General features: G+C 37.7%; 1 protein-coding gene across 2 annotated transcripts in view; it reads left to right on the forward strand.

Moving 5' to 3' along the window:
* Nucleotides 1-25,999, forward strand: part of TXNRD2 (thioredoxin reductase 2) — a 31,433-nt gene extending 5,434 nt beyond the window's left edge. For both annotated transcript variants that reach the window (XM_063415696.1, XM_063415695.1), the window contains 9 exons: nt 3,400-3,419; nt 3,790-3,881; nt 5,249-5,423; nt 12,190-12,326; nt 17,359-17,454; nt 17,666-17,758; nt 18,520-18,591; nt 20,577-20,674; nt 22,902-25,999. In XM_063415696.1, coding sequence (XP_063271766.1) covers nt 3,400-3,419; nt 3,790-3,881; nt 5,249-5,423; nt 12,190-12,326; nt 17,359-17,454; nt 17,666-17,758; nt 18,520-18,591; nt 20,577-20,674; nt 22,902-23,025 — 907 coding nt within the window. In that variant the 3' untranslated portion in view covers nt 23,026-25,999. The remainder of the gene's footprint in view (nt 1-3,399; nt 3,420-3,789; nt 3,882-5,248; nt 5,424-12,189; nt 12,327-17,358; nt 17,455-17,665; nt 17,759-18,519; nt 18,592-20,576; nt 20,675-22,901) is intronic.
* Nucleotides 26,000-27,016: the final 1,017 nt, after the last annotated feature.

The raw sequence follows: 27,016 nt of genomic DNA on the forward strand, positions 1-27,016 counted from the left end.
CGTTCCTACCTTTTCTATATGGCAAAAAAAGGTTCAAAATTGCCTTTTGTGCACCAATTTTGCTTCTGTTTTCCTTCTGAAAATATGCTTTGGGATGCGTCAATATCATACTACCAAACTTCATTAGTAACTGATAGATCTTCCCCCTCCTCCTCTTACGAAATTCCTTTCTAAAATCAAATGGAATTCGCCTTTTCACGGTGTTAGGTTGTGCTGTAGCGATTACACCCCAAGAGGGCAGCATGAGCTCAGCCAGGGACTTCTCAGTCCCTCGATTAGGGGAGAAACTCCACCATAAATTTGGGTTGTCCTAAGCTGTGGCAGTTCTGATAACAAAAGAAAATATGATGAGGCATTTGGTTTAATTTTGCTTTGGAAGCTGTTGTTTAACTAATATTAATATTAAATATTTAATATTAAATATTAAAACACTGGTTTTAATGGAAATACTAAAATGCCATAGTTGTTTTTTACAGCACATAGCACAGTAAGATTCTGAGTCAACACTCCACTACAAAGCGATTTCCTGATGAAGATAATTGTGATAGGAAATGCAGATTTGCTAGCCTGAAAGTCAAACAATGCTATCTTTTTGTCTTCTCTATTGAGCAATTCTAGAAAAAGCAAAAGAGTCTTTGAACTGTAATACTGGTGATTTTGCAAAGAAACATAGTTGCTATTCATGGCAGTGACTTTCTGCTATAAAAATGCACTGTGTTAAGCTAAGCTTTAAATAGATAAATGAGGCTTCTTGGTACAATTTTAGAAAGAAAGGAAATTTGCTGTTGTTTGTAGTGATCAGTCACCTCTTGAATTTTGAAAGCATGATTTATGTGAGGAAATTGTTTTTAGGAAAAGCAACACCCACACCGCCCCCTCCAAAAAAAAGTCCAAACCAAAATATAAGATTTATCCTTGTGAGATGTTTCTGTGAAAATGTGGCTCTTGTCCAGTTGCTGCTAATGCAAGTTGTAACAGTGTAATGTGGGAGTCTAGTGTTTATATGGTGCATTCCTGAGATTTAGTCAAAATAAGCCTGCAGGGGCTACAGTAGCATTTCTGTGCTTTATCAGGCTGTGTCTTAGCAAATGAAGGAGGGAGTTGTTAAAGGTTTGTTTCTGTCGGATTTGTTTCTGTTATAAATATTCCCAAGGTTCAGTTTAACACCTTTTGTTTTTAGTTTGAGTTGTGTTGTAGTTATTCTTTCTTTTCTCCCTCTCCAAGTGTACATAGCTCAGCTACAAATTACATGCCTGCAGGTTACAGAACTGTCAGTCCTGCAGTTATTCATATCTTTTTTTAAAAAAAGGTAAACCATTAACCAACTTAAAAGTCCCTTAGATATACAAACATGGGGAAGAAGCTCACTACTGAGATGAAGAGTTTTGGCAGAGTGAATTAGAAAAGATGACTTGAAATGTGTTGAGAATGAGTGAGAGATTGAGCAGGTGTGAACAAGATTAGGCTCTGCTTTCCGAACTTTTCTTTTAGACACTGACAATATCCAGGAACTCCCTGTTTTGTACAAGAAAGTGTGAATAATGTGGGGCTGATGCTATCAATAAGTGCCAGCTGACATCTAATTTTCTTCTAATGAAAAAGAAGAGCAAACATATGCCCAAATTACAGAAATTCTTATTCTTTTCTCTGTGAATCTCCAGTAGATATTTCTTTATGGGCAGTATGTGGCTTTTTGGAGCATCTCCCAGGAGCTGCATGCTAATGAGGCAGTGATCATCCATTCACAGATTAATCAGATGCCCTAATGCTGGAAAAATTATTTCCCATTACGTTAAATTGTTTGCCAAACACAAACCCCAGCCTAGCAGATTTTAATCGCTTTTACTTGACCTGTTCTCTGTACACCTTCAGAAGTTGTATGTTTTTATTGTAGGATAGAGAGATGTTATCTGGAGCCTTTTGTGAGAAAACATGTGTTGCACCGAGTGTGCAGTCCCTGGGGCTTACAGAGCTGCAGCCTCCATGTCTGCACTGCTCAGAAGTTTAAAAGCTTTGCTGTTAGAACTGGGAGATGCTGCAGATTGGTTTAGGGTAAGGCATAGGCCACAAGCCTGTTTGAAAACCTAACAAAATACTTTGTTGTCAGTGGAAATTCTGTGTGGGATGCATCTCCAAACTGAGATTTAATGAGTCTGTGTAAAATATAAACAGCAAAGGAGTGCAAGTGCAGCCTGTCCAGCAGCTGAGTGTTAATGGCTGCCTGGCTGGAGCTGCTTTTACCTGAGCCTTCTGCCTTTTGTACCCAGCAAACGTAGGGAACTGAGGATATGGTCAGGAGAGAGAGGAACTGCTGCAGTGTAGGGAGCAACTGGGGACAGAGATGGAAACTGCTGTGCTGGAGAGCTGATACTCTGCATAAACTGCAAGTGTTGATGGACAATTTCAATGATATTCTTGATTGAAAGGGTGTGAAATAGTGGGAGAGATGAGAGCTGGAGTTTTATTTAAGAACTAAAGTGGATATATTTGGTAAATACCAGTCTAAGTAAATCTATTAAATCCATTTTCTATAATAGCCTACACAAATGTTTGAAGACAGGAAGGGCAAATATTTGGCATTTGGAAAAACATAACAATTAAAAAGCAGATTATAAATCAAAATTAAATTTAGCAGTGAATAAAATCTTGCATTGGGAGCTGCAATCTACTTGATAGGAAGACAATCTAATTGATAGGCCATCCCCATGTGCTGAAAGATGAGCTGTCAGGGAAGAAGATTGACCTGGCTAAATAGAGTTTTAGCTGGAAGTTAGGGCAAAAAAGGAGTGTTTATGCCCCTGGGAAAAGACGGAGGACTACAAGGATGCCATGAGGTTGTGCTGGGAGAAAATCAGAGAGGCCAAAACCCAATTAGAACCTAATCCGGCTACTGCTGTAAAAGGCAATAAAAATATTTCTGTAAATACAGTAGCAACAGAAGGAGGGCTCAGGAGAATCCCCATCCTTTATTGGATGTGGAGGGGGGAGAAGCACAGTAATAAGGATAAGGAAAAGGCTGAGTTACTTAATGCCTTCTTTGCTTCAGTCCTTAATAGTGAGAACAGTTGTTCTGTGGGTACCCAACCCCTGAGCTGAAAGATGGGGACAGGGAAAAGAATGAAGCCCCCACAAATCATGAGGACTTGGTTTGACACCTTCTTCAGCACCTGGACATGCACAAGTCCATGGGGTAGGATGGGATCCACCCCAGGGTGCTGCTGGAGGAGCTGCCTGCGCCACCCTCCATCATTTACCAGCAGTCCTGGCTAACTGGGGGTAACAGCTGACTGGAAGTTGGCGAATGTGACACCCACATCAGAAAATGTTTTTTTCTGGTTGTGCAAAAATATGCATAAGCTCATTCCACTGCTGTCTTCTTTTCTTCTTTTTCTCTAACAGGTTGGTTGTTGGAGCCAGCTGTATCTTTTGAAAGGCCTATGATGATCTATGGTTATGAGTAGCACAGCTGTCTGTCCCATGAAAGTTCGGTTTTCAGAATTCCTTTGCTCGTGTCATATTGTTGAGTTGGTGAGAGAATAGTAATAGTTTTCTATGCAGTAACATGTTGGAAATTAAGATCAGCTGAGGATAAATTCTCAGGATCTTAAATCCAGTGTCAACTATGTTAACTATAAGACTTTCAAGTTTTATTCTATGTACAAAAGCAAGCTCAAGATGTCTGTGTGAGGAGAACTTGGTATCTCCAAGCAAAAAGCCCACTTGTATACTACTTATATATTGTGTTTATTGAAGTTGTTGTTTACATTTGCTTAACTGGTGTGTCACCAGATGTTTCCCTTGAGTGTGCTGGTTTTCTGACAGGCATTGGATTGGACACTACAGTCATGATGAGAAGTGTCCCACTTCGTGGGTTTGATCAGGCAAGTACAGAATATCTTACATCTCCTTATCCAGCAAATAAATTAAAAGATAGACCAGATTATTTTTTATCTGCTAAAGAAATAGTGTTGTTTGCATCTCCAAACATTTTCTAGTACATGCACAGTTTTTGAGGTGGGGGTATTGTTGTTTAAGTGACAGTGACAAACACCACTTGGGGTAGTGACACTCGTGACAGTTCCTGGTTGTGTGTCACTCTCTCCCACTTTAAGGAGTAGCTTCCTTAAAACTAGCAGCTTGAATGCCTTAAAACTGGTGGCATGAGTTTGAAAAACATTGTATAAGAATAATTCTTGGGATTTACACTCCTCATTGAAGAAATCAACACCTGTAACAGCACGAGGTCTGAGCCAGCAGGGAATAGTGTGTGGCACTTGGTCAAACACGTACAGTAGGGCTTACTCTGAGAACTTGATCCTCTGTAGGCAGGAAGAGCACAATGGCCATACCAAAGTTAATAAAGTATTAATGGAGATAAAATAATTATGTTCAGTCTGCAGCCACACTGAGTCTGATGGAAACTGATTAGTGAGCTCTCATGTTTCTGAAGAGACATAACCCTGCTGTTGCCTTCATATTAGTTAATATCAACTTTGAAAATAAAGTTTTGTAAGCTGAGAGAGCTTGTGTGGAGTTGTTCTATGTGAGTAGTTTTGTAATAATATCCTTTAAGTAATAAACATACTCTGGCAAAGTGCAACCTGAGTTCCTGCAGTCAAGAGCAGGATGTCTTTGGATAAACCTGTTGATGCCACATTTTACTACTGCAATGTGGTGTGGCATTATTTCAAACAGGCTCTTAGGACAAAAGTTGTTGGTTGGTTGGTTGGTTTTTTGTTTGTTTGTGGTTTTTTGTTTGGGTTTTTTTTTGGGGGGTGGTTTTTTTGTTTTTTGTATTAGAACTTTCTGTGAAACCTTAGTGATTCATAATCATTGCAGAGAAATGTCAGGTGTTATGGCAGAAGGAAATCTCTTTCTCCCGTTGTTTTATGAAAGTATTTAATTTTCATCAAACTACTCGGAAATTGTAATTATGGTAATTATAAATTGAATATGCTCTATGTTGTATAAACAACAAATACTTTAAAAGCAACAATTTTATTAATATGCCTTTTTTTTTTTTTTAAAGAACTTGAGTATTCAGGTGTAGGTGCCTCTTGGAATGGAGTTGTAGGTCGTAGTGGCTCCCTAAATTATCATGTGTTAGCAGTGCATAGTAACTAAGAAATGACAAATGTGTGAAATGCACAAGGTATTTACTGGGGTTTCCTGAACCCAAATGAGGAGGAGTTTACATTAAAATGGTCATATATCTAAGAAAAAACCCATTTGTTTCACTACTCAACAGCAAATGGCTTCTTTGGTAACTGAGCACATGGAATCTTACGGCACAAAATTTTTAAAGAGATGTTTCCCAACTAAAGTTGAAAAATTGAAGAGCAACAGATTGCAAGTCACTTGGAAAAATGCTGACCTGGACAGAGAAGAAACTGATTCCTTCGACACTGTTATGTGGGCAGTAGGTAAATATGATTATCTTAACATTTCTTTGCAATGTTTTCCATTCTGAAAGTGAAGTCACTTCACATGGGGTCAAACAGCACTCTCCCTGCCTCCCAGTTATATGTTTAGTGACTTAAACATTGACAGTTGTTTAACTCCTTTCTTGCATGCCTGACTTGTTCATTTACAGTCTAAAAAATCATTTAAGTTACAGTGAATGGAAGAAGTCTGTGGTAGCTATTTTTGCATGAGCTGCAATAAATGGGAGACCACCTAGTCTTCCTCACTTTTACTTCCACCTTTTTACTTCCTCACTTTAGAGTAAGAACACGAAGCTCTGGTTTGCAGGTAGTGTTTTCTAAGTCCATACTCGTGATTGATTCATGAAGCTGTTCACTGTAAGTGTGTATTTATCCTCTTTAAGAGGTAACCATTTCTTCTAGGATTTTTTCTAAACTGTGCTGCATAAGTTTGTTACTGCAGCCATCATCCAATTCAGAGAAAGAGAAGTAACTTTGTCTCTAAACACCCAAGCTCATTGCAGGGAACCTTGAACACTGTATAGCTTTCTGAAATCTGCCTGGGGACTTTCACATCTCTCAGACCCCTTGGAACTGACACACAATGACTTAGAGTAAAGGGGTTTAAAAGAATGCTGTGACAAATGTGTATGAGCATAATCACCAGAAATGGGAATCAGAGCTGGGGTTTGTCTCCTTTGAGACAAATGCTGCTTCCCGCAAGGACTAACACACTAAATGATATATGGCACAAGGCTCCAGCCCACAGGAATGAAAATACTCCTGCAGTGCTGCCTCCCTAAGCTGCTCATTTGTTGCTGTTACAAGTCTGTCCTCAGTTCCTGTATTGGTTCAGATGGCTGCAAGCCCACCAGAGGAGGGGACCTCTTGTCTTTCTGAATCTCTTTGTGAATATCTGGAATTCTAGATCAATAATGCATGCCTAAAGGTAGTAGTGGTAGGCAGATGATGTCTGGCAAACAAAGTAAATAGGCTTAAACGTACTGCCCAGGAAATCTGTTTTGATGCAGACAAATAATCGGTTTTACTAGCAGCTTTAGCAATCCCCTTGACTACTTTATATTCTTTTTATCTGGCACTACTGTTTTAGAGTAGTGGGGATGCATTACTCTTTCATTTGTTTATAACACACATTTAAATTCTTGTGGTTGTAGCATAGATCCATTACAGGATCAGAAACAGATCATTTACAGTATTTTGTATTTTGCCCAGTGGACTCAGTATGCTGTCCAGTTGTTCCATTTCCCTGGTTAATTCAGCTTTATATCTTCCTAGTACTCAAAACAGAGAGCAGGTTGTGCATTGTGACAAATGTTTTCTTTTCTTTACTGTAACTACTACTCTGTTAGAAGTGCCTTGGGCTCTATGAATTGTGGAAACAGCCTGTAATAATGGATTATTCTCATCAGAACCAATCAAACTGACTACTGCAAAGAGCACTTTTGCCAAGAGCAAAAAAAGCTCATGCTATCTGGGTACATAACAATCCTGGGTAAACTGTAGAATAATATTCATGAGGTGAGATGAAAATGTTTCCAAAAAGTGGGTTTCTAAGTGCTGTATTTGATTTTTCTTAAGCTTTCTGGTAAAAAACCCAACCCATTCTGTGGTTCTATGAAAAGTACACTGAGTTGGAGACACATTTCAAATGTCAAGCCAACTTGTTTACTTTTGTCTAAGATGGAAAAAAAGAGCTATTAAGTTGAAATAATAAGAAAAAAATCTTGGTTTACTGTTAATTATAATGGAATAAGGTTGCATGATAGACTGTTGCAATTCAGTTGTAACATGAGTCTGCTCACTATTTCAGTACAGAGGAACTACATGTATTATAATTTTTTGTCTTAGATTTGAGTTACAATCCATATTTAGAAACAGCAAAATGAATACTTTGAGGATTTTATGTTGACTTTTTTTTAGTGTTCAAATTGGCACTCCACCCTTAAGGATTAAACACATTAACAGTTAAAGCTGGTTAATTGGTGTGCAGTCCATATGATTCATTGTTTTGCTCTGTATCAACACACCCACACCAGGTGTCTCAGATAATAGGCTGGGAAACTTGGTGGTGTTGAGGATTTCCTGTCTGCAGATGTGCCAGTCACAATACTGATTGAAGCAAGTCAGCTTGCAGAGTTGGTTAAAAAGCAGCTGCTATTGTTAACTAATTGTAGCCTAAATTATAGTACATATTTCCATCATTTTTGCCAGTGCATCATGGAATTTTAGTAGGATTTTATGAATAGTGTTAAAAATAATTACTGACAATGGGACATAGTTTAATAAGCTACAGTACTATCTCTTAATGTCAGCCCTTTAAAAAGAAAATTAGATTGTGTTCCTATGACGAGTTTTGTTTTGCTTTTGGAATGTGTGATTTTCTGCTTTTGTGAATAAGCCAATAAAAGCAGTCACAATGCTCTCTTTGTTTTTCTAGCAGCTTTTTTGAACTAGTCAAAATATTTGAGGGAGAAAAAAAAGAAATCTCATTTTGATACATTCAAATATAATTTAAAAGTTTCAATCTGAAGTTTTGTTGTTAACTGTCATGGACCCGTGATACCTTGCTGAGGGACTACATACTGTTATATTCCAGCTCAGTGCAAGAGCTTTATTTGATTTTTCCTGATTTTTCCAGTTCTTGACCTTTATTTGATTTTTCCAGTTCAGCTCAGTATGTCCTTCTGTCTTACTAGTACTGTCTTTGGCTTCTGGAGAATTCTCCTGAAATTATAAGATTTTGAGGTTTTGTTTAATGTAGAACCAATAAACATTTACTACTATATAGTATTCTCCCTGCCCTGAAGGACATACAAAAATGTTTGTTAGATGCCTAATTTATCTGATTTCCAAAGCAATGGTAAATGTGTGCATGTTCAGAGTAAACAGGGGTCTTCACCCAAAGAGAAGAGTAGAGATTGACACCTTTGTAAACAGATGCAACTGCTGAGCTGCAGGGCAAAGTTGCAGGAGAACCCTTTGTAGGGAGGGTTCATTTCAGCTATTGAAGGGCTGAATTCTGTGGCTGGAGTGGAGCAGTTGCAAACAGCTAAAAGGAATTGATAAGTAGTATTTCTATGTGAGTTTGCAATAGATGGCAAAATATCCCTGCTGTAACTGAAATGTGATTATTCACAAAATCCTTAGAAAAGATAACTCAGGAGAGTACAGCGAGCAGCTTGACAGAGAACCAGTTGCTGCCCTAGCACTGACTAAGGGCCAGGATTTTTTTTCAGATGTGCCAGGCATGCTGCAGGTTTCTCAGTAGTGGATGCAATGTTCAAAAACATCCTTGTAGAAATGGTGCACACTGCTATCAGTTTGATAAAGGTTCTGAACTTCTTTTAACCTTATTTAATCTTACTCTAGTCAATATTTTCCTGCAATCTCAACAGTAGTTACTCTGAAGTGTTTTTTATTAGTCATTATCAGCTGGTTACGTTTTAGTGAATATCTTGTTGGTTTAGGAGACATTTGAAGGAGAAAAGGGTAGTGGTCTTAGTGACATTAATTTGGGGAATGTGTCAGGCACTCAGAATGAAGAGATATTGATACTAGGAACACAGACAAGATTTTGATTAAGGTGAGACTGAAGTCAGATTGGATAAAGTTATAAAGTGACGTGCCAGTGTATAGGGAAGAAGTGAAGACTGTTGGGCTTGAGCTTTATTCCAGAAAAACTCTCCTGTCACCCAGCAGTATCCTCACAGTGGCCATCTACATAAAATGCATGGTTGGCTCCAGTTTGGATTTTTCTAATGTTGGGAGGCAAACAGGAATTCCAACTTCTGTGGTTAAGAAATTCTGGAAGATCCATTATAAAATTCTGCTGTCAGCTGCACCTTTATCACCTGGGGAAATCTTACTGGATGTAAGAATATTCTATCACTCATTTGCCACTGCTGCTTACCTGAGGATGCCTTTTCCTCTGGCTTCTTCAGAGTTTAGCTGCTTCAGGCTCCCCTGTTGCAGGTCCTGCGTGTGAAGGTCACAGTCTAATACTTGTTCCCCTTGTTCTGTGTTCAGGTGTGATTGCCAGAGCCCCTGGGCAGGTGATGGGACACAAATGCCACAACACAGCCTGGCCAGTGTCTGTGATGTGTGCTCCAGCCACTCCCCTGTCACTCCCTGCAGCGGAGCCCCTGACTGGCAGCCCCCTTAGGAAGCCATGTTGTTAGATTTTACAAAAACAGACCAAAAAGCTGGTTTTTCTTTTAAAGTTAAAAGCAAATGGGGGCCAGCACTGAAAGCAGGGCTCTGTGTGGTTTTCACAGCTGTGTGGTAAATGTATGGGTCTATGAAAGATGAGATTAAGGTGTGATGTTAGAAGTGCAGGAGGCAGGTAACCTTTTTAAGGGTCAGATTTGAGTTGCACCTTTCTTCTAGATGTCTGGCATAATATTTTGCTGTTTTGAATGAAAGCTAAATCTAATCTTGTGTCCTATACAATTGCACACTCCTGTTCTTTGGCAGCTTCAGGACATCTTCAAACTAAAAGCACATGTGCTGTTTGTAGGCAAAGGGTGGGTTTGTGTGCCTGGTAGGATTTGGGATCTTAGAAATGAGCTGTAAAGTCATGCTTTCTTCAAGTTGAAAATATTAAAAAATCAGGAATTATAGGTATAAAATGAAACTCCTACTGAGAAATGGTAGGAACTGATTTTATAATAGTAAGTGAATGTTGGGAAACATCAGAATTCCCTGAATTTGGTACTACAACCTACCAAGACACATTGTATAATCATGAGCCTAAGCTACTGAATTTGAGATGAAGCAAGATCAGTAAGTACAATTCTTGTTCATGGAGGTGAACCTGCATGGGCTGAAGGCCAATACAGTTTCAGTTCAGTGTTTAAAATTTTTGATCTTGTCTTCAAAAATAATAGTTAGGCAGTAATATTGAGAGAGAAACTTCACTATGAAAAGCAGCACATTTTTTGTAACTCTTAGCTATTAATACCAAGCTGTACATATGTTAAAATAGACTGCAGTGGAAAGGTTAAGTGTTATCCTGCAGGTTTGATAAACTCAACTGTTGTTGTCACAGGTCTTTAAATGACTCTATTGACGGTTTGTCTTTTTTTTCCTCTTTCAGTGCCTGCCATTGCGTGCTAAGTTTTCTCTTGGCTCTGCATGGCAGGAAAAAGAGGAAACTAGAAAACCCCATTAGTTGTCCATTTGCAGAATACCCAGGCTTTACTCTCAATACACAAAGAAATACAACGGTAGGAAGTTGTTTCACATCCGAGCCAAGATAAGGTCCTGGAGGTTTATTATTTTTGTTGCCTGATAGCATCAGGACTGGGGAGCAGGGGGCAGAGAAGGAACAGCAGATCAACATCCCATGAGGACAACAGAAGGGAAGACAGACAGATAGCCAAGTGCCGACAGCTTCAGTCAGTGCTCCCAGAGGAAGTGTTGGTTTCACCAGATGAAATTAATACACAGAAGTCTTTACAGAGGCATTCAGATGTGACATTGTTTGAGGGGCCTGGCTATATGGCAGATGTATAAAGCACTGAATCATATGTTTACATATAATTAGGTCTGTATTGACAAGCCAGGTTTTACTTTTGTTTAATAATTTCCTACATTAACATCAAAGAGCTTGTTTTTATAATGAAAACACGTTTCTCTTTTTGTTGTGCTTTGCTATAGCTCTGTATTAACATCAAATGCAAATCATGACTCACGCAAAGGAGACCTGTATGTGTAGATATATTTATATTCATTTAAAGACTCTCAAATAGACATAAAGGTAAAACAAATTCCTTAATTTGAATATGTTCAGGTAAATTTTTTTCTATGTGATCCTGTGTAGCTGTAAAAACTTCGTGACTACCGCATAATTTCACTGTGCTTATTAACTTTCAAACAAGCTGGATAGGATTTAAGATTCCAATTTCTGGGTAAGGAATTGCTTCCTTAGATACTCTTTAGAAAGCTCAGTGTAATACTATTAAGACTTCGGTGATATAAGTGGTAACAATGCAGAAAGCACTACAAAGATATATTTTTAAAATATGAGATAATTTGATATGATTGGAATAGGAAGCTGTAATAAAATCTGGGCTTGGCTGGATTTGCCTCATTTGTTTTTAAATACATTTAAAATGTTTCAAAACTACAGAAATAGCTCAAATACAGTTTGAGATACCTAAATCAGCATTTAGGACTTGAGAACAAAGTTGATAAAATTTTTCATGTAGGCTGAGGGAACTAAAATGTTTTAAGATAAGTGTATTCAGATTACGAGAACCAAGGACTTCAGGAATGTTTAACTTTGAACTGCATTATTAATAACTTTTATTCAAAAAGAATAGACAACACACTGTTGGCATTGAGTGCCATTCGGTTTATGTTTATTGGAAAGTTTCAGTGTAGAACTTGCTTAGTTTTTATATGTATATTTGGGCTACATTAGGAAACTGAATTTGGAATGTTCAATAAATATGAAATCATACGGTTTTTGCACTTTTTCCAGTTGGTGTTGTCCTCCATATTTAAAAAGGATAACCCTCTGATGTCTCAGCAAAGGCAATAGTGATCGAGCTCCTTTCCCACAGAATGTCATATCCATACTTTCCACCCCTGAAGCTTTCCCAGTAAAAGTTTTCTCATATTTCTGCTTGGACTGTCAAAGTTCTTGGAGACCCAGAGTGGAGGATGCCAGCTTTTTAGATTAACTCTGCTGAAGTTTTCCAATAGCTTTTACTTTAATTTCTTCTTTTTTTTTTCCCTTAAGGCCGAGCCCCTGACACCAAAACTCTCAATTTGGAGACAATTGGAGTGAAAACTAATTCTGAAACTGGAAAGATTATTGTTGATGCCAGTGAAGCTACTTCTGTTCCTCACATCTATGCAGTTGGAGACATAACAGAGGTACTGAGTCTACATAAACTGTTTTACAATAACAGGAAGCCAACTTTGTTCCTGACTAATAACTAGTCCCCAGATGTAGTCATGCTCTGGTGTATATCTTAGTGTTTTGCACTTTTTCCCTTGGCAGGGCTGGAGTGTTTATGCCAACCACCTGGGTCAGTAATTTCCTTCACAGGGATCTTGTGAAGTATCTCAGCATAAGAGATTATTGCTGATGTTTATCAGGGGATGCATCATTGGTCAGAGGCTAATAATGATGTCTTTATCACTCCTATTATCTTCCTAATAATGTTTTTATCACTTTTGACATATGACTTCATGCTGCCTGTGAATGCTGAGTGAAAGCAGTTCTTGCCTTCTATAGCTGAGTGCATTTACTGGGAATGACCATGACAAGTTCTGTGACTGCATTTTGGGTATTTTGGGTGTTAATTGAGACTAATCACAGAACAGCTTTTCAGCTCCCTGATGAAAAGTGCTTCTGACAAAAGTAATTTCCTCTAGAATAAGAAAAAGTAATTGCCTAAAATACTAAATGCATTTGACTTTTGTTCATGATTTGTCAATGACTATGCTAAATAAACATGAGGGGTGTGGCTTTCTTGTTTGGTTGTTTGTTTATTTTAAGAAGGAGACATTATAACTTAAGCAAAATAATTTATTTGTTAGAGAGGCAAAACCAGATTCTGTGGTCTTATTCTAGTGCTATTGATAATCTATAGTCATACAGTACAAGAATGTCTTGTGATGATACATGTGCACTTTCTGGAATTGAGGCCTTTCTATCAAGATTTTTTTTCATATAGTGCAGGCATCTGCCTTACAAGTCTGGTAAAGCTAAATACTGTAGCAACATCCAAACAGTATATGTAGCATCATTTTAGAGAACTACAAAAGATTTCTCATTCTGCTGTGTTTAATAGATAAACCTTACAGGTGCTTGCTGAAGGGATGTAACAGATTAAATGGGAATAGCCCTGCAAATTTCTGACTGGACTGTGGAGCTGCCAGAGACACTTAAATCTCATAAATCTGCTGACCACTCCTGACCTCTTCCCTCTGTGTAGACATGTGTTTCTTCCTGTCTGTCTCCATCTTCATGTGGACTTGCCATTTCCTTTTAAATTGTGTTAAAACTCTTTCCTTCTCAGATATTTCTCCTTTATTTTTTTCCCTTACTCTACACAACTTCTCTGTCCTGTTGTCCTGTCTGGTCACTCAGACCTTTGGGATTTTGTAGAGTTCCTCTCCTTTCTTCTCATTGCAGATTCCCTCTGTACTTGACACTTCTTGCTCCCGGATCCTTCCTAAAGTCCACTTTCTGCTCACAACAACCTCCTACACCTGCTTATCTCTGATATATATGGCTTGGCTGGCCTCCTGCTTTCCAAAATTTTCCTTTTAATTTCATCCAAAAGCAGTTGTTAGAGGCAGTGCTGGCAGGGCTTAGATTCTGTTGTTTATTTTGCTGCCAATCTGCAGTGTTATTTTGAGCATTTCCTTCTGGATGCTTTTTGTCTTCTGCCCTTTGAGGATTTAGTTAAATAAGAAATATAAAGTTGGAGGCAGGATGCTCTCCTCTTTCCTACTCTGGATCTAAAAAATCATGTCTTCATTTATTTCTAATTTTCATTTTGTTGTTAAAACCTTTATTTCCTTTTCCTGCTTTTGTCCTTATTGGTGCAGATTTTTGAACCTGAGTAGTTCAATAGACACTTCTAAATATAAGTGTTAAAAACAGCAGCACAGTTCTGTGCTGTGCCCAGTGTACAATTAGGGGAAAAAAAGAAAAAGTGAAGTCAGTGCTCTGTAGAATATTCCCTTAAACTTTTATCTGCATATTGGCCAATGCAGGGAATTAAAGAGATCATCATATAGTACTCATACATTTCAAGGATTTGGAGGTAAAAAGAAATACTGTCATTATCTTATCTGACTCCAGCACAATGTGACCTGTGTAATTCCTCTTGCTAAGCAATGGAGTTTATTTTATTTGAATACTTAAATTAGTCTTTTTTTTTAAAGCAGAGTTAATTTAGATAATAGATTTTATTGTCATGGGAACCAGCACTGAAAGAAATTTCTGTGTTGGTTCATGTCTCAAAGTAACACACAAGAATCAAGGGCATCCTGCTAAGAACCTCAAAGCTGCAGAGCTTGGTCGTGGAACTTTCTGGGTGTGACCTACCAAAAGAGCACAGGAAAGGGAATCTTGTTTCCTGTGAGTGAGCATCAGTGATCCCTAAGAATCATCATAAAAAATTACTTTTTCCTCCAGTGTTCCTGCTCGGGATTTCTCTTTGCTCTGCTCTGTCCCTGTTAGAGTTTCTTTGCTATCATAAAGTGCTTTGGCTCAAATTTTGCGAGTACTTCCCAAGCCCTCCTCCATCCTTTACCACTGAATTGCTACCAAATAGCAAGAACTGCTTTTTTTTTATTTTAATTCAGTGCCCTGGCTGGAAAGGGGAGTGAGAGAGGGGCAGCTGAGTTTCCTGATTGCTCAGAATGATTCTTTTCATTTGGAGTCATACCCAGCTGGTGCAAATGGGAATCTGTGTGTGCATGGGTGTCTTGTTGCTCCCCTGTATGACAAATGGAATCCTAATGTTACCCAAGAATTCATTTGGAAACAAAGGGAAAGAAAATCTTCCAGATATCCATCAGTTTATGTACCTTCAAAAATATTATTCAAGTTCTGGCAAAATATTATTTTCAACTGGCAGGTGAAATTGCATTTCAGCATTTTCATCTTCTGTAATCAGGATCAGGAAGATCAAGCTGGAATTTTAGTTTGAATTCTTTTTTTCAGTGCTGATATAAACTCTCTGTGTTAAAATCCTTCCTCCAGTAGTGTTCTTGTTGAAAAGTATGGCACACACTATAAAGACATTTTCTCAGAAGGAGGTTTATCACATGGTCAGGCCTCTCTACATCTGTCATATTTCAAAGGGTGTTACAACAAAGATGTGTAGAGAAAGTGGAATGTACAGTATGTTGCTTTGAATAGAAATGAGACCAGAAAGAGTTGTGTTAGAACAAATACACATTACTTCAAAGCTTTTTAAACTCTCTTAGGACCATCTCAGTTAAATGTATAATCCATTGGAGGATTCTTATGAACAATTCATATCCATAATTATCAGCAGAGTAGTTCTACACATGACTGCAAAGTGAATGTTCATTTCAAATATTTACCAAGGAAGGTCTTTAAGTCATTGTTTATGAGGAATTGGGCTTTATCTGCATGGATGTTTTAGTAATTAGTTGGGTTTTATGGAATGCATGGCAGTGCTTTCACAATTTTATCTCTCATTCCAATCTTCTATTCATTTCTGGAATGCCAAAACAACATATATTTCCTGCTGCAGAAATGATTGGCAGGCATGTTTCAGGCAAATGTGTGTAAGGAAAAACAAATTTCATCTGGTAAATTACATTTAGAGACTTGAAAGTCAAAATGCTGGATTTGAGAAATTGTGACTTGATGAATGTTAGAAGGAAAAAGGGAAAGGCTTGCAGCTTTGTGATTTGTCATGAGCTGTGGAGGAAAAATAGACTAGCCTTCATTAACAATTAGAATTGTGATTTCTTTTATCAGGTTAGATAAAATGTTTCAGATTGTTTTTTTGCAATTGAGCTTTTAAGTGGTTATTAGTACAGCTAAAAGCCTAGATGCCTGTTAATATGTAGATAATTATTATGGTCAGTGTACTGAAGAAAATGGTAGCTAATACCATGTAGAGAGTCTGTCTACCAACATACAAAAAAAGATAAGCTGGTAAAGAAGAATGGAGTCCAGTAAATATTGAAAAACTTTAGGATCATGAAAAAAAGTGAAAAACTTGGAATGTGTGTGATGGGGAATCCTTATTTTATTTACTGCTGAGAACTGATTTTGAGATCTTATTGAATGACTGCCTCCAAGGGGGCCTTTGCAGGAGTGTGACAAGTGTTGAATCTAAATGGGACGTGTATGAATCAAAACTTCACACATTTTATAAAGCATTCCAGGTTGTGCTACAAAAGTGTTTCTCAGTTACAGCATTCTTATGTTTCCACATCGTTCCTTCCGAATTTCTGACCTCTTTTCTCATGTCAAACAAGCGTTTTGATGACGTGTCTTCAATGAACTCTTAACTAATGAGGGTTTTTACTAGATTTATTAATTTTGTTCAGACTTATTGACCTATATGGACTGTTCTTCCTGGGGCTTGAAAATATTCCCTTGCAAATACCTTACTTCAATTTTCAAAAACTTTCAAGTTCTTTAAAACCAGCTCTGCAGTTCCGATGCTCCAGTGGTGCTGTGCCAGCACTCAGATTATCAGGGTTCTGGCACATACACAGCCCTGTTTGGATATAAAAAGTAGCCAGGACTCATGGTTTGAACTGGAGCACATCCTGGTCATGTCCTGCTGTCGTTCCACTTCTCACTTGCAGGAAGTTTGCATTTGCCAATAGCAATCTCTTTCAAGCCCCTCTGTAATAGCAGAGCCTGAGACAGGATTAGCTCAGCTTTAGGTCACAGTGCTAGAAAAAAAGTGTTCCACTTTTCCAGTCCAAGACCAGCAGAGGAAGTCAGTAGTAGTGTCTACAAATAGCTAGGTTTTGTGCCTGTATTCTGTAAAAATGTATCAGACAATTTTTTTAAAAGGTTTGAAGTTATAAAAACACTGTTGCTTTAAACTAGGCTTTTCTTGCTTTAAAAAGACACTTTGAAAAATTCCCTCATGGCTTACTTTGGAGAGAAAGGGTGAACAGTCAGCATATGAATATGTGCTTTTCAAGAGGTGACATGATAAGGTATAAAAATTTTACATATTTGTGACATTTCCCCCCCCATTAAGACAGATAGTAAACTCAGACTTTAAAGCATGTTTGGACAGAAATTATTACTGCGTTTTCTCTTTGGAGCTCTGGCTACCAAGCTGGAATTCCAACGATTTGGCCTTCTTCTGACCATTGTCCCAGGAGAAATCTTTGGATGCTGCTTCTCCTTGAGTTCAAACAAAGCCTTGTGCTCTCTCCTTAGGGCCGTCCTGAATTAACACCCACAGCCATAGCTGCAGGCAAACTGCTGGCTCAGCGTCTTTTCGGCCAGTCTTCAGAACTGATGGACTATGACAATGTGAGTTATGTCTTTTTTCAGTAAGAACAATCTTTGGCTTTTTTCTTTTTAAATAATTTCTAAGGAATTGCCCTTGGTCACTGCAGCCCAGCTTTGAGAGCAGCCCCAGTGGAGGTGTGTGCCCGGGCTGCCCCTCTCAGCTGTGCACAGTGTGTGCCAGCAGCTGCTGCCCCTGGTTCAGCAGTGACACCTTCTGCTTCCTCCCACGCAGGTGCCCACCACAGTCTTCACTCCCTTGGAATATGGTTGTGTTGGCCTGTCAGAAGAAGCAGCTGTGCAACGTCACGGATCAGATAATATTGAGGTGTGAAAACATTTTTAATTTTCTAGCTGGTGTCAGAGTTGCCCTGTGGAAAGGCAGAATTTTCACTGCTGTATCAGGTCAGGCTTTTGGTCCCCAAAATACTGTGTTTACAGGGAGTTGGTGTCTCCAGAAGTGCTCAGAACTTCAGTAGTATTGCAGCAGGTCACAATGGGAACTGTTACTTATTGAGCTTAAAATCACTGATAGGGTGTGACAGCTTTAAAGTAGCTGCCATTTTAGCAAATTACATTGTGCAGCATCATTAAATAATGGTATTGTTACTTTCTACAAGGTCATCTTGAAAGCATATGTTGAGTTACTCTCACTTGCCCCAGAGAAAATCATTATGAGAAAATAGGAATTTACTATTCAGAATGCAAAAATTACGGTTTGGATTTTGTTGTGGGATGCATTATTATAGATATGAAAATATTCTTGGATTTCATTATTTTCAGTAAATGAGGCACTGAAACTTTGGGAGAAGTTTAAAAATGCTAGGTTTTTTCCTTTAATTTGGTCATTAGTCTGAGTAGCATTATTTGTGAGAGTTTTTCAGTTTTGTTTTTAATGTAATGATTCACTGAAAAAGATTTGTGTTAAGCTCTTGCTGTGCTTTCTTTAAAATAACTAACAGTTTATAAATAAATCAATTTTTGTACAAAGGTATAAATATGTAGTAATAGTAGTAATTATAGTAATAAATACCAGGTTTTGACATAACAGTACTCTCTAACACAAAATGTTATTGTTTTTCGTGCCAGGTGTACCATGCATATTACAAACCTTTAGAGTTTACAGTGGCTGAAAGAGATGCAACTCAATGCTATATGAAAGTGAGTTTTGTGGACTTTTCTTGCTTTTAACTTAAAACAGGATATGGTACAGCCAGCTTTAAAGAGCACTGTTTGGCAAAAAACATCTCAAGATGGATATTTTCTTGGTGACAGACATCTTTAAATTGCTTTACAGATATTAGCAGTTTTCAGAACTGACATTCTACTGATAAATACCATCTTTGAACTGCATTTAAGGTCCTAAGAAATATTTCAGATTCTACAGAGATCAATCTTTCCTTCTCCCAGGAAAGTTCTTAACTGGTTACATGTAATATTTATATTGACACCTCTTGCCAAAACTATGATACCTTCAAAAATTAAGCATAAAGTTTACAAAACTACAGTAACTATTCAGTCTCTATTTACAAAAACAAAAAAGCTCCTGGTTTAGAGCAAAGTGCCAGACCTGAAAAGGGCCTCCTGCAGCAATCCAGCTGCTTCAGTGCTGGAAAGGCTTTTGATGCTCTCGCCTACAGCAGAGAATCTTAGACAAGATGAAATGTAGTGTTGGTAGAATATATCATAGTTTTCTTTTTCTTCCTTTTCTTATCATCATCAGGGAACAGTCTTTTTTGCATAAATGTGTCCATCAATTATATTATACAATATATTGTTATTGTTAAGTAAGGAATGTCCATTGTCAATAATTGCAATCAGTTTTTCTGACTGTATTTTGTCATTTCCTTAAGTGTCCCAAGTACCAGTGTAACAAAGGTGATGATATTAAACTTTATGTATTCCCTTTGAATTATGTCAATTGGAGTAAAATATTTGAGAGTGAAGTAGTAACAGCATAATAGTTGTTGGATGATACTTAATATAGTCCATACTAAATTCTCAAAACACATAAATAACCATTTAACTTGAGTCTTTGAAACTCTGTTGCAAGAATTTCTCCTTTAAAACGCCTTAATATTTAAAGTCCCACATCAGGATTGCTGCTGTTCCTGGCATTCCTGATGAAAGAATTTAAGCTTTTACTGAATAGCAGGACTTAGTAGATTAGTGATAATTTATTGTTTGATGGGAGGATGCAGGGAGCAACTGGCTTTGTTTTCATAATTACAAAGATGGTGTCCTTATAGGAACTAAAGTTTTCATTAAGTTCTCTAATAAAAGTTAAATGTGCAATGACTCAAGCTCTCCTAGACACTTACTAACCTTCATCCTTGGCTGCTTCTGAGGCTCAGCTCCTTTTTAGGTTAGGTGCCCCATGTGGTAAATGTATCTCACCAAACATGCTGCTGTGCTTACTGATTGAGTCACAAACGCACAAAATATCCTGATAATGGCAGTGGTCATCTGTGAAAAGACACCTGATAATGGCAGTGGTCCTCTGTGAAGATACACCTGATAATGGCAGTGGTCCTCTGTGAAGATACACCTGATAATGACAGTGGTCATCTGTGAAAAGACACCTGATAATGGCAGTGGTCATCTGTGAAAATACACCTGATAATGGCAGTGGTCCTCTGTGAAAATACACCTGATAATGGCAGTGGTCATCTGTGAAAATTCACCTGATAATGGCAGTGGTCATCTGTGAAAATTCACCTGATAATGGCAGTGGTCCTCTGTGAAAAGACACCTGATGAAAACTGCACAGGCTTGGAGAAGTGCTGAGGTGGCCCCTCAGTGGAAAAGAGCACTGGTCTGGTCACCAGACTACAGAAAGTGCTTTGAGGAATTCATATAAATGGCAAACAACAAAGTATTCAACACCAGAAATTATTGTTGTCAGTGGCTCCCTCAAGTCTGAAAGAAAATCACTAATAAAGTTTCAATTCAGGAAAGTGCTTAAGGACAATAAGAGTAAGAGCTATTGAAGTCAGTAAGACTTAAGCAAGTGCATAAGTTTTTGGCACACTGGAAATAAACAGCTGAACTAGGATCTTGGGGCACTCCAGTTTCATTTAATTCATCTTCTTGCCTTATCTTTAAGTGTTCTAAGAAAAGATCTTTTTGTGATGTATTGTTTTCAGATGGTGTGCTTACGAGGGAGGGAGCAACGAATACTTGGCCTTCATTTCATTGGACCAAATGCAGGCGAAGTTATTCAAGGATTTGCTCTTGGAATCAAGTAAGTACAAAAGAATGTCTCCAGCTTCTAAAGCCTACTTCTTAAGTTATTGTAAGATTATAAAAGATAGCTGCCTAGTTTTGGCAACACTATAAAGAATGCATGCTTTTTGTTGCTTTTATGGAGTATTGCACATATTTTCATTAAAAATACTGCAGTTCTTCATTAAGATGTACTGGATTTAGTTACTAGAATACTGGATGTAGTTAGGGAACCACTGAGGAAAATATATTGTTGATTTGATGTAGTTAAAGCAAAAAACAGAATTAAGCATTAACTTAACTAGTATTAGCTTTTTCAGTGTAGCTTCTTTTGCATCCTCTGCAGAGGATAGGAAATCACCATACAGTTTTGCAAGTTTCAAAATATATTTGTGCTTTTCAGGAAAACCTTTCTTTACACCTGCCAAGCATTTCCTTTCCTAATCTCATCTTTAAATTTGCACAGCCATGGCTTCTTGATAGTTCAGCAAGGTTTGCATGAATTTTTATATTGCTGGGATACAAGCTAAATATAGTATATTTAAAAAGAAACTTTTATAGGATGAGGGAGAGGGAAGATACTTTTGTTTGAAGTGATCTGATAATTACAATAAAAAACTTATCCTTTGTGATCTGATCTGATTTTGCTCAAATGTTTATATAGAAGTCCTCCTTCAAAGGAGTAAGGAGTGATTCTCAGTCCTGTCTGGTTAAATGGAAAATTCTTCCTGTGCTTTGTGTGTGCTACAATTATTTCTTATTTGTTTTTTCATTTCCCCTCCTTATTGCTGATTCACATCTTCAGCAATGGTAATTCCTATATTTACATCACAAAGTTATAATTTTTAACTCCCTCTTCAAAGAAAGTAGTCTGGTACATCATAAATCATCGTCAGTTGTGGTGTCAGTTCATTTTCCTAAATTTGATCACCATTTTACTGCAGTTTTAGTCCTGCAGTTGTGAGTGACTATTATAAATGAAAAGCAGAAAGGATTAAGAAGGCAGGACCGCAAGCATCATGTGAGGAATATCTTGGAAATCACTGATTGCAATGTACCCTCAGTACACATTTTCAACATGTGTTTGTAGTCCATTAATTGCCAAGTGGTATAGATTCTAGAACTACATTTTTTAGGATGTCATTGTTTTGAAGTTTTGTCCAAAATAACCATTGAAAAGGAAGCACATGAAACTGGAGTGCTTTTCTGCCTTGCTTGAGGGAAATGAAAACTTCAGCCACAGTAAGAGGTTTTCAGCAGGTCAGATTCCTCTATTGGTTTCTATTGCATTTCACAAATCCAGAGCTTTCAATGTGGAACCCCCACTGTAAAAGCTGCTCTTATCCTTTGTCAAATATTAGATCTTGCTTCAGCCTCTTCGAAGGATGAGTTTTCATCTTCCCTCCCCACCCAGCACTCCAGTAACATCTGTGGTCAGCAAAGATCTTTTGCTTGTCAGTGCTTTTTTGGATGTAAGTGGAGACACCAGAAGGCACCCATGGCTTCCTTCCCTGTATTTTGGAGAGGGAGATAACATTATTCCATAGAGAGCTTGACACAGTCCTTAAATTGAGAGCCATTTCAGCTATTCTTACAGCATGGCCTGCCAGGAATAGCAGTTCAAAAGAAAGTCAGCAAGTCTTAAGAATGTTACTGGACAAGTAAGGGAATTAAGCCAGTGGGATTGTAGCACAAGGGGGTTTGGGTGGGTTTTGTTTACTTGTTTTGTTTTTTCAAATAAGAGACTTTTTTCCTCGCTTATAACACTGATATATTCAGTGTAGGCACCAGAGACTTTTAAGTTCATGGAAGAATATTCTGGTATTATTTCCTTCAGCAGATTCTTTCCAACAGTTCTAATTAAGATTTTCTTCCTCTGTGTGTATGTGTGCATTTTTTTTCCATCTGCAGTTAGTGAAACACACATGTATGTACAAGAAAAGCTGAAGGTTGCAGTTTTGTCATATGTTTTTGCCATAGGCTCAGTTGTGACTTAGGGTAAATTGCTTAATTCTCTCTGTCTCAATTCTTATGACAATTCTTTCCTACCTCAGTCCTGGGAAGCTGGGCGTCTACGTGTTGTGTAAGTGCCTGAGAAATAATACCATTGTTTGAAGAACAAATGCTACTCCTCTACCTGATCAAACAGACAGGAGCAGAATTACTTTGATGTTTTAGGACCTTCTAGCTGCTTCAGGTGAATAGCATTTGACTTTGTGGGTCATTTCTTTGTTGTTTTTTGGTAGATGTGGTGCTACGTATCCTCAGATGATGAAGACAGTTGGCATTCACCCCACCTGTGCTGAAGAAGTTACCAAGCTGCACATTACAAAGCGTTCTGGCCTGGATGCAACAGTCACAGGCTGCTGAGGTTAAATACCATCCCTGGAAAGAAGGGAAAAAAGCACAAACCATATTTGTAAAGAAAAGGGGCGCTTAAAGTTGAAACAGCTTTAATGGTTCCGGTTACAGGAATCTTTCTTGTTCTCCTTGTAGAGAGCTTTTTCTCACAGACAAAAGAATTTCCTTGCACCATCACAGTTCTAAAACCAATGTAGTCCTGCTGTAACAAATTTCTCTTTCTAAGTGCCTAAAGCTCTTCAGTTGCTGGGAGCTGGGGAATAATCACAGTATTTTATATGTAAATATAACTAAAGCCCGTGACATCTGAGGCCATCTACAAATGAAGCAATTGTCATTTGGGTTTCCCTGTTGGCATGACTGACTGGCAGTCTCAGATGCTGGGACTCAGGGCATCCCTCAGAAGTTTGGTGGGATGCTTTGTCCTGCCTGCTTGCATTGCTCATTCCTGATCCTAATATGGAACTCTGAGACCCTGCATTCACTAGGGGAAACAAGCTGCTGGAGTGGGTAACAAAGGATAAGCAGTCATCTTTGGGTTTTTTCCTTTAAAATGTAATATGTAAAGGAATTTAATAGAAAATCACCTGAAGCTGTCGTGCTGCTGGAAGAAGCACAATGGATTAATCAGTAGCAGCCTGTCACAGTGTTATGGTGAGGACTGAGAATGAATGACCTCAGAGGTGCTAAAGGAAGAGTTGGATTTTATGGTGGCATCTCTGCTTACTCCTGAAATTTTTAATTCAGCTCAGTCCAAACTAAATTGACACATCTCACAAATTACTGCTTGAACAGTGTATATTATGCTGACAAGTAGAGTAAAACCCTCTAATAATCCACTTTATGCAGCGTTTTCTGTTTTATAGACTACAGAAATATGGCTGACACTGAAATATTTTCTTGGTTTGTTTTTAAGACTCTTCTACTGATGAGCTGGAGACTATATCTGTACTGATTTATGTCTGGTTTTAATAAAACACATTACTGAAGGGAACTACATTCAGCAGTGATCCAGAAAAGAAATGGTCTTGCCCTGAGCAAAGATATAAAATAATCATCTGCAACTTTTTCTTTTTTTTTTTTTTTTCTTTTTATTTTTTTGTGTACTGGCCTGTGTAAGCAAGCATTACCCTGTTGCAAATTCCTGCTGATTTTCGTGCTCTCCAGAAGGGGGAGGTGCTGGCTCATCTGTGGCAGGAGAGGAACAAATCTGCGAAGTTTCTTGTGCAGAACCCTGTTAAGGAGGTGACTGACAAAGGCAGACACAAACCAAACCGCTCTGAATTTCAATCCCAGCCGCAGTTGCAATATTTTGCTGTGCACATTTACAATTTCTTGCACCCTTTACAGCAGAATAGTGCACGTTGGAAGAGACCAGCTTCAGGTGAAACAAAATATATCTTTTTGCAGTTAATTGATATCAATGTTTTATGTGTGGAATTTGTTATTTTCATTCCAAACTTGTTGCAGTTTTGAAGAAGTCTGATGATTATGTATATATCTGCTATTTTAATTTGATTGGTATTTCACTGCTGCAGCAACACAGACAAGTGGTTGGTTTATATCAAGTGTGAAGTCATTTTTACCATGAGAATTGTACCTGACTGAGAAACTATTAGACAAAAGGGATCAAAACTTCCTTGTAAAATAGGACTTAACAGCATTTATCACACTGTCATTGATATGAGAATGTTAAATTTTCAATTTTTTTTAAACTTAACAAAAGAAATCCTAAATGCTTTCTCTGCAAATTTTCCTGATTTTTTTTTTGGTCCATGTTTCTGATCCATAAAATAGGAAGCAGTGATACTGTTGGACTCCAAGTGGCATTCTCTATCAGATCTGCTGATGCCATTTTTCATCTGTGAAGTCATCCATAAGTTTGTAATTGACAAGAAATATTTGGATTGGAACTGTTGTTTAAACAATGCCTGAATTCTGAAGCTGCCTTTAGAAGAAATGATGAAAAGTTTATATCTCTATAAATAGGTGCATACCTGCACATTCAGAAGTTTCTGTTTCCTTTAATAAAGGGCCTTATGAGTATGATGCAGCCAAAATCTGTGCTAGATTTCCCTCAGCTGTTTACAAAAAAAGATTTCAGAGTAAATTAGAGTTTCTTAAAATGTTTTACTTAATATTTCAAAATATGGAGATACAGCTTAATAGAGATTTTGCTGTGAGAAACAGCTCACCTCTGACAAAACTCTAACATTTATTCATGCAAGATTTTCTTTCCAGTGATTACCTATTGTAGTTCCTTTCTGTGCCCAAAAATGAAAGCATGGGTTTGTTTAACCATGTAAAATCTGCTTCTCTTCTCTGCCCTACCAGTGCATCCAGAGTTGTCTGTCCTTACAGACAAATCAACAGAAAGATGAGTTAATTTCATTCATCATAAAGTTCAAATTAGTTTTTTGGGACAGCAAATAGAGAGATCTCAAGGAAATGTGTCCTCATTGTATATAGACTGTGAAATTAAGGCATGTTATGTTTTTCAGAAGAAACAGAACTGTCTTGGTTTTAGAATTGCTGAGTGGCCTGCATGAAATTGTTCCTGTCTCTTCGATAGCAGCCTGGTTCAATTCCTCATTTAGTGCAAAATGCTGTTGCCCCCTGAAGTAAAACTAAACATACAATCCCACCTACATGTCAGAATCAACAGCAAGACAGAATAATAACAAATATTGTGTTTGTGCTTTTTTTCCTGAAGGATTCACCAGGGATGGTGCTTAAGAGTTGTTTTTAAAAGCCTGGCTAATGTAAATTGAAACAATTGATGTACATTGCAACTTATTGATTGCACGTGAAACTGTACAAAAAATGTAGTCAGGCTTCTTAGGATGCCAGCTGATGAGGATTTGTTTGTCAAACCACACTGGTGCAAACAAGTCTGAGCTTTGCTGGGTCCCTGTTATGTGTGATCCCAATATTTATTGTGTTGTGAATTAATTAATGAATAAAGAATATTTTTTCTAGCAAATGTGTGATTGCACTTGTTTAATTTTGTACATATGATTTCTGCTTACAATAGATATATTTTTTGATCTTAATGCTGTCTCTCTTGGTTGAAGTATGTATTAAGGGAATTAAAGATTAAGACCTTTTATTAAGGGAATGTTGATACCTCTCTGTATCTGCATGTAAATTGAATAACCATTGAGATTTTTCCAGGCTGGGTGGCCTCTTATTTTAAATTTAAATTAGGAGAACCTGTAGACTCGATAAGTATGATTTCAACTATTGTCTTGTTTACTCCAGCTAACGAGGTCTAACAGGTATTTTCACTGTCCCTGCATGCTGACATGCTTCTTGAAGTCTTGTCAAGAGTAAACTCCCTGAGTGCAGTCAGAGCATTATACAGGGCTGCAGAATTCCACATGAGCTGTTCACTTTTGGGTTTAAATTAGAACACAGAGTGGAGAAAATGCATAGCTACAAAGCCAATTAGTAGTAGCTGTACTGCTAGGTAAAAACATTAGAAAATTAATAGAGAAGTGACTAGCAAAATATATTTAGAACTCTGAGAAACTTCTCTGTCAGAAAAGTAAGGGAGTATATTGTTCAATTCATCTAGATTTTCTTTTATATCTTTAAGTCCACTGATTTTGATGAGAAGTTCCCATAAAGTCAGGTTATACTGAGCTTCTGAAATAGGCTAGTTTAGTAATGCCTCAGTATATGCCCTGATTTGATGCTGAGAATGAATATTGACTTTACTTTATGTAAAGGCATTTCTATTTCTGCATTTTTAATCTATTTTAATTTCCTGAAATATTTCATTGCAGGTTAACTAATTAGGATAGCTAGTAACAGTGGTTAAAAAAAGAAATAAGGTAAGCATAATTCTTGATTATTTTTTGCTTATTTTCATATACCACTTAATCCCAAAGCAAAAAGAATTACAGATAAGCATATAGACAAAATAAATTCGGAATAGAAATTAGTGCATTATTTAAATTATATGTAATGATAGCTTGTTCTCAAGGTGTTGTGTACA

Source organism: Prinia subflava, chromosome 19 (genome assembly GCF_021018805.1).
Source record: "Prinia subflava isolate CZ2003 ecotype Zambia chromosome 19, Cam_Psub_1.2, whole genome shotgun sequence".
Lineage (NCBI taxonomy): Eukaryota > Metazoa > Chordata > Aves > Passeriformes > Cisticolidae > Prinia > Prinia subflava.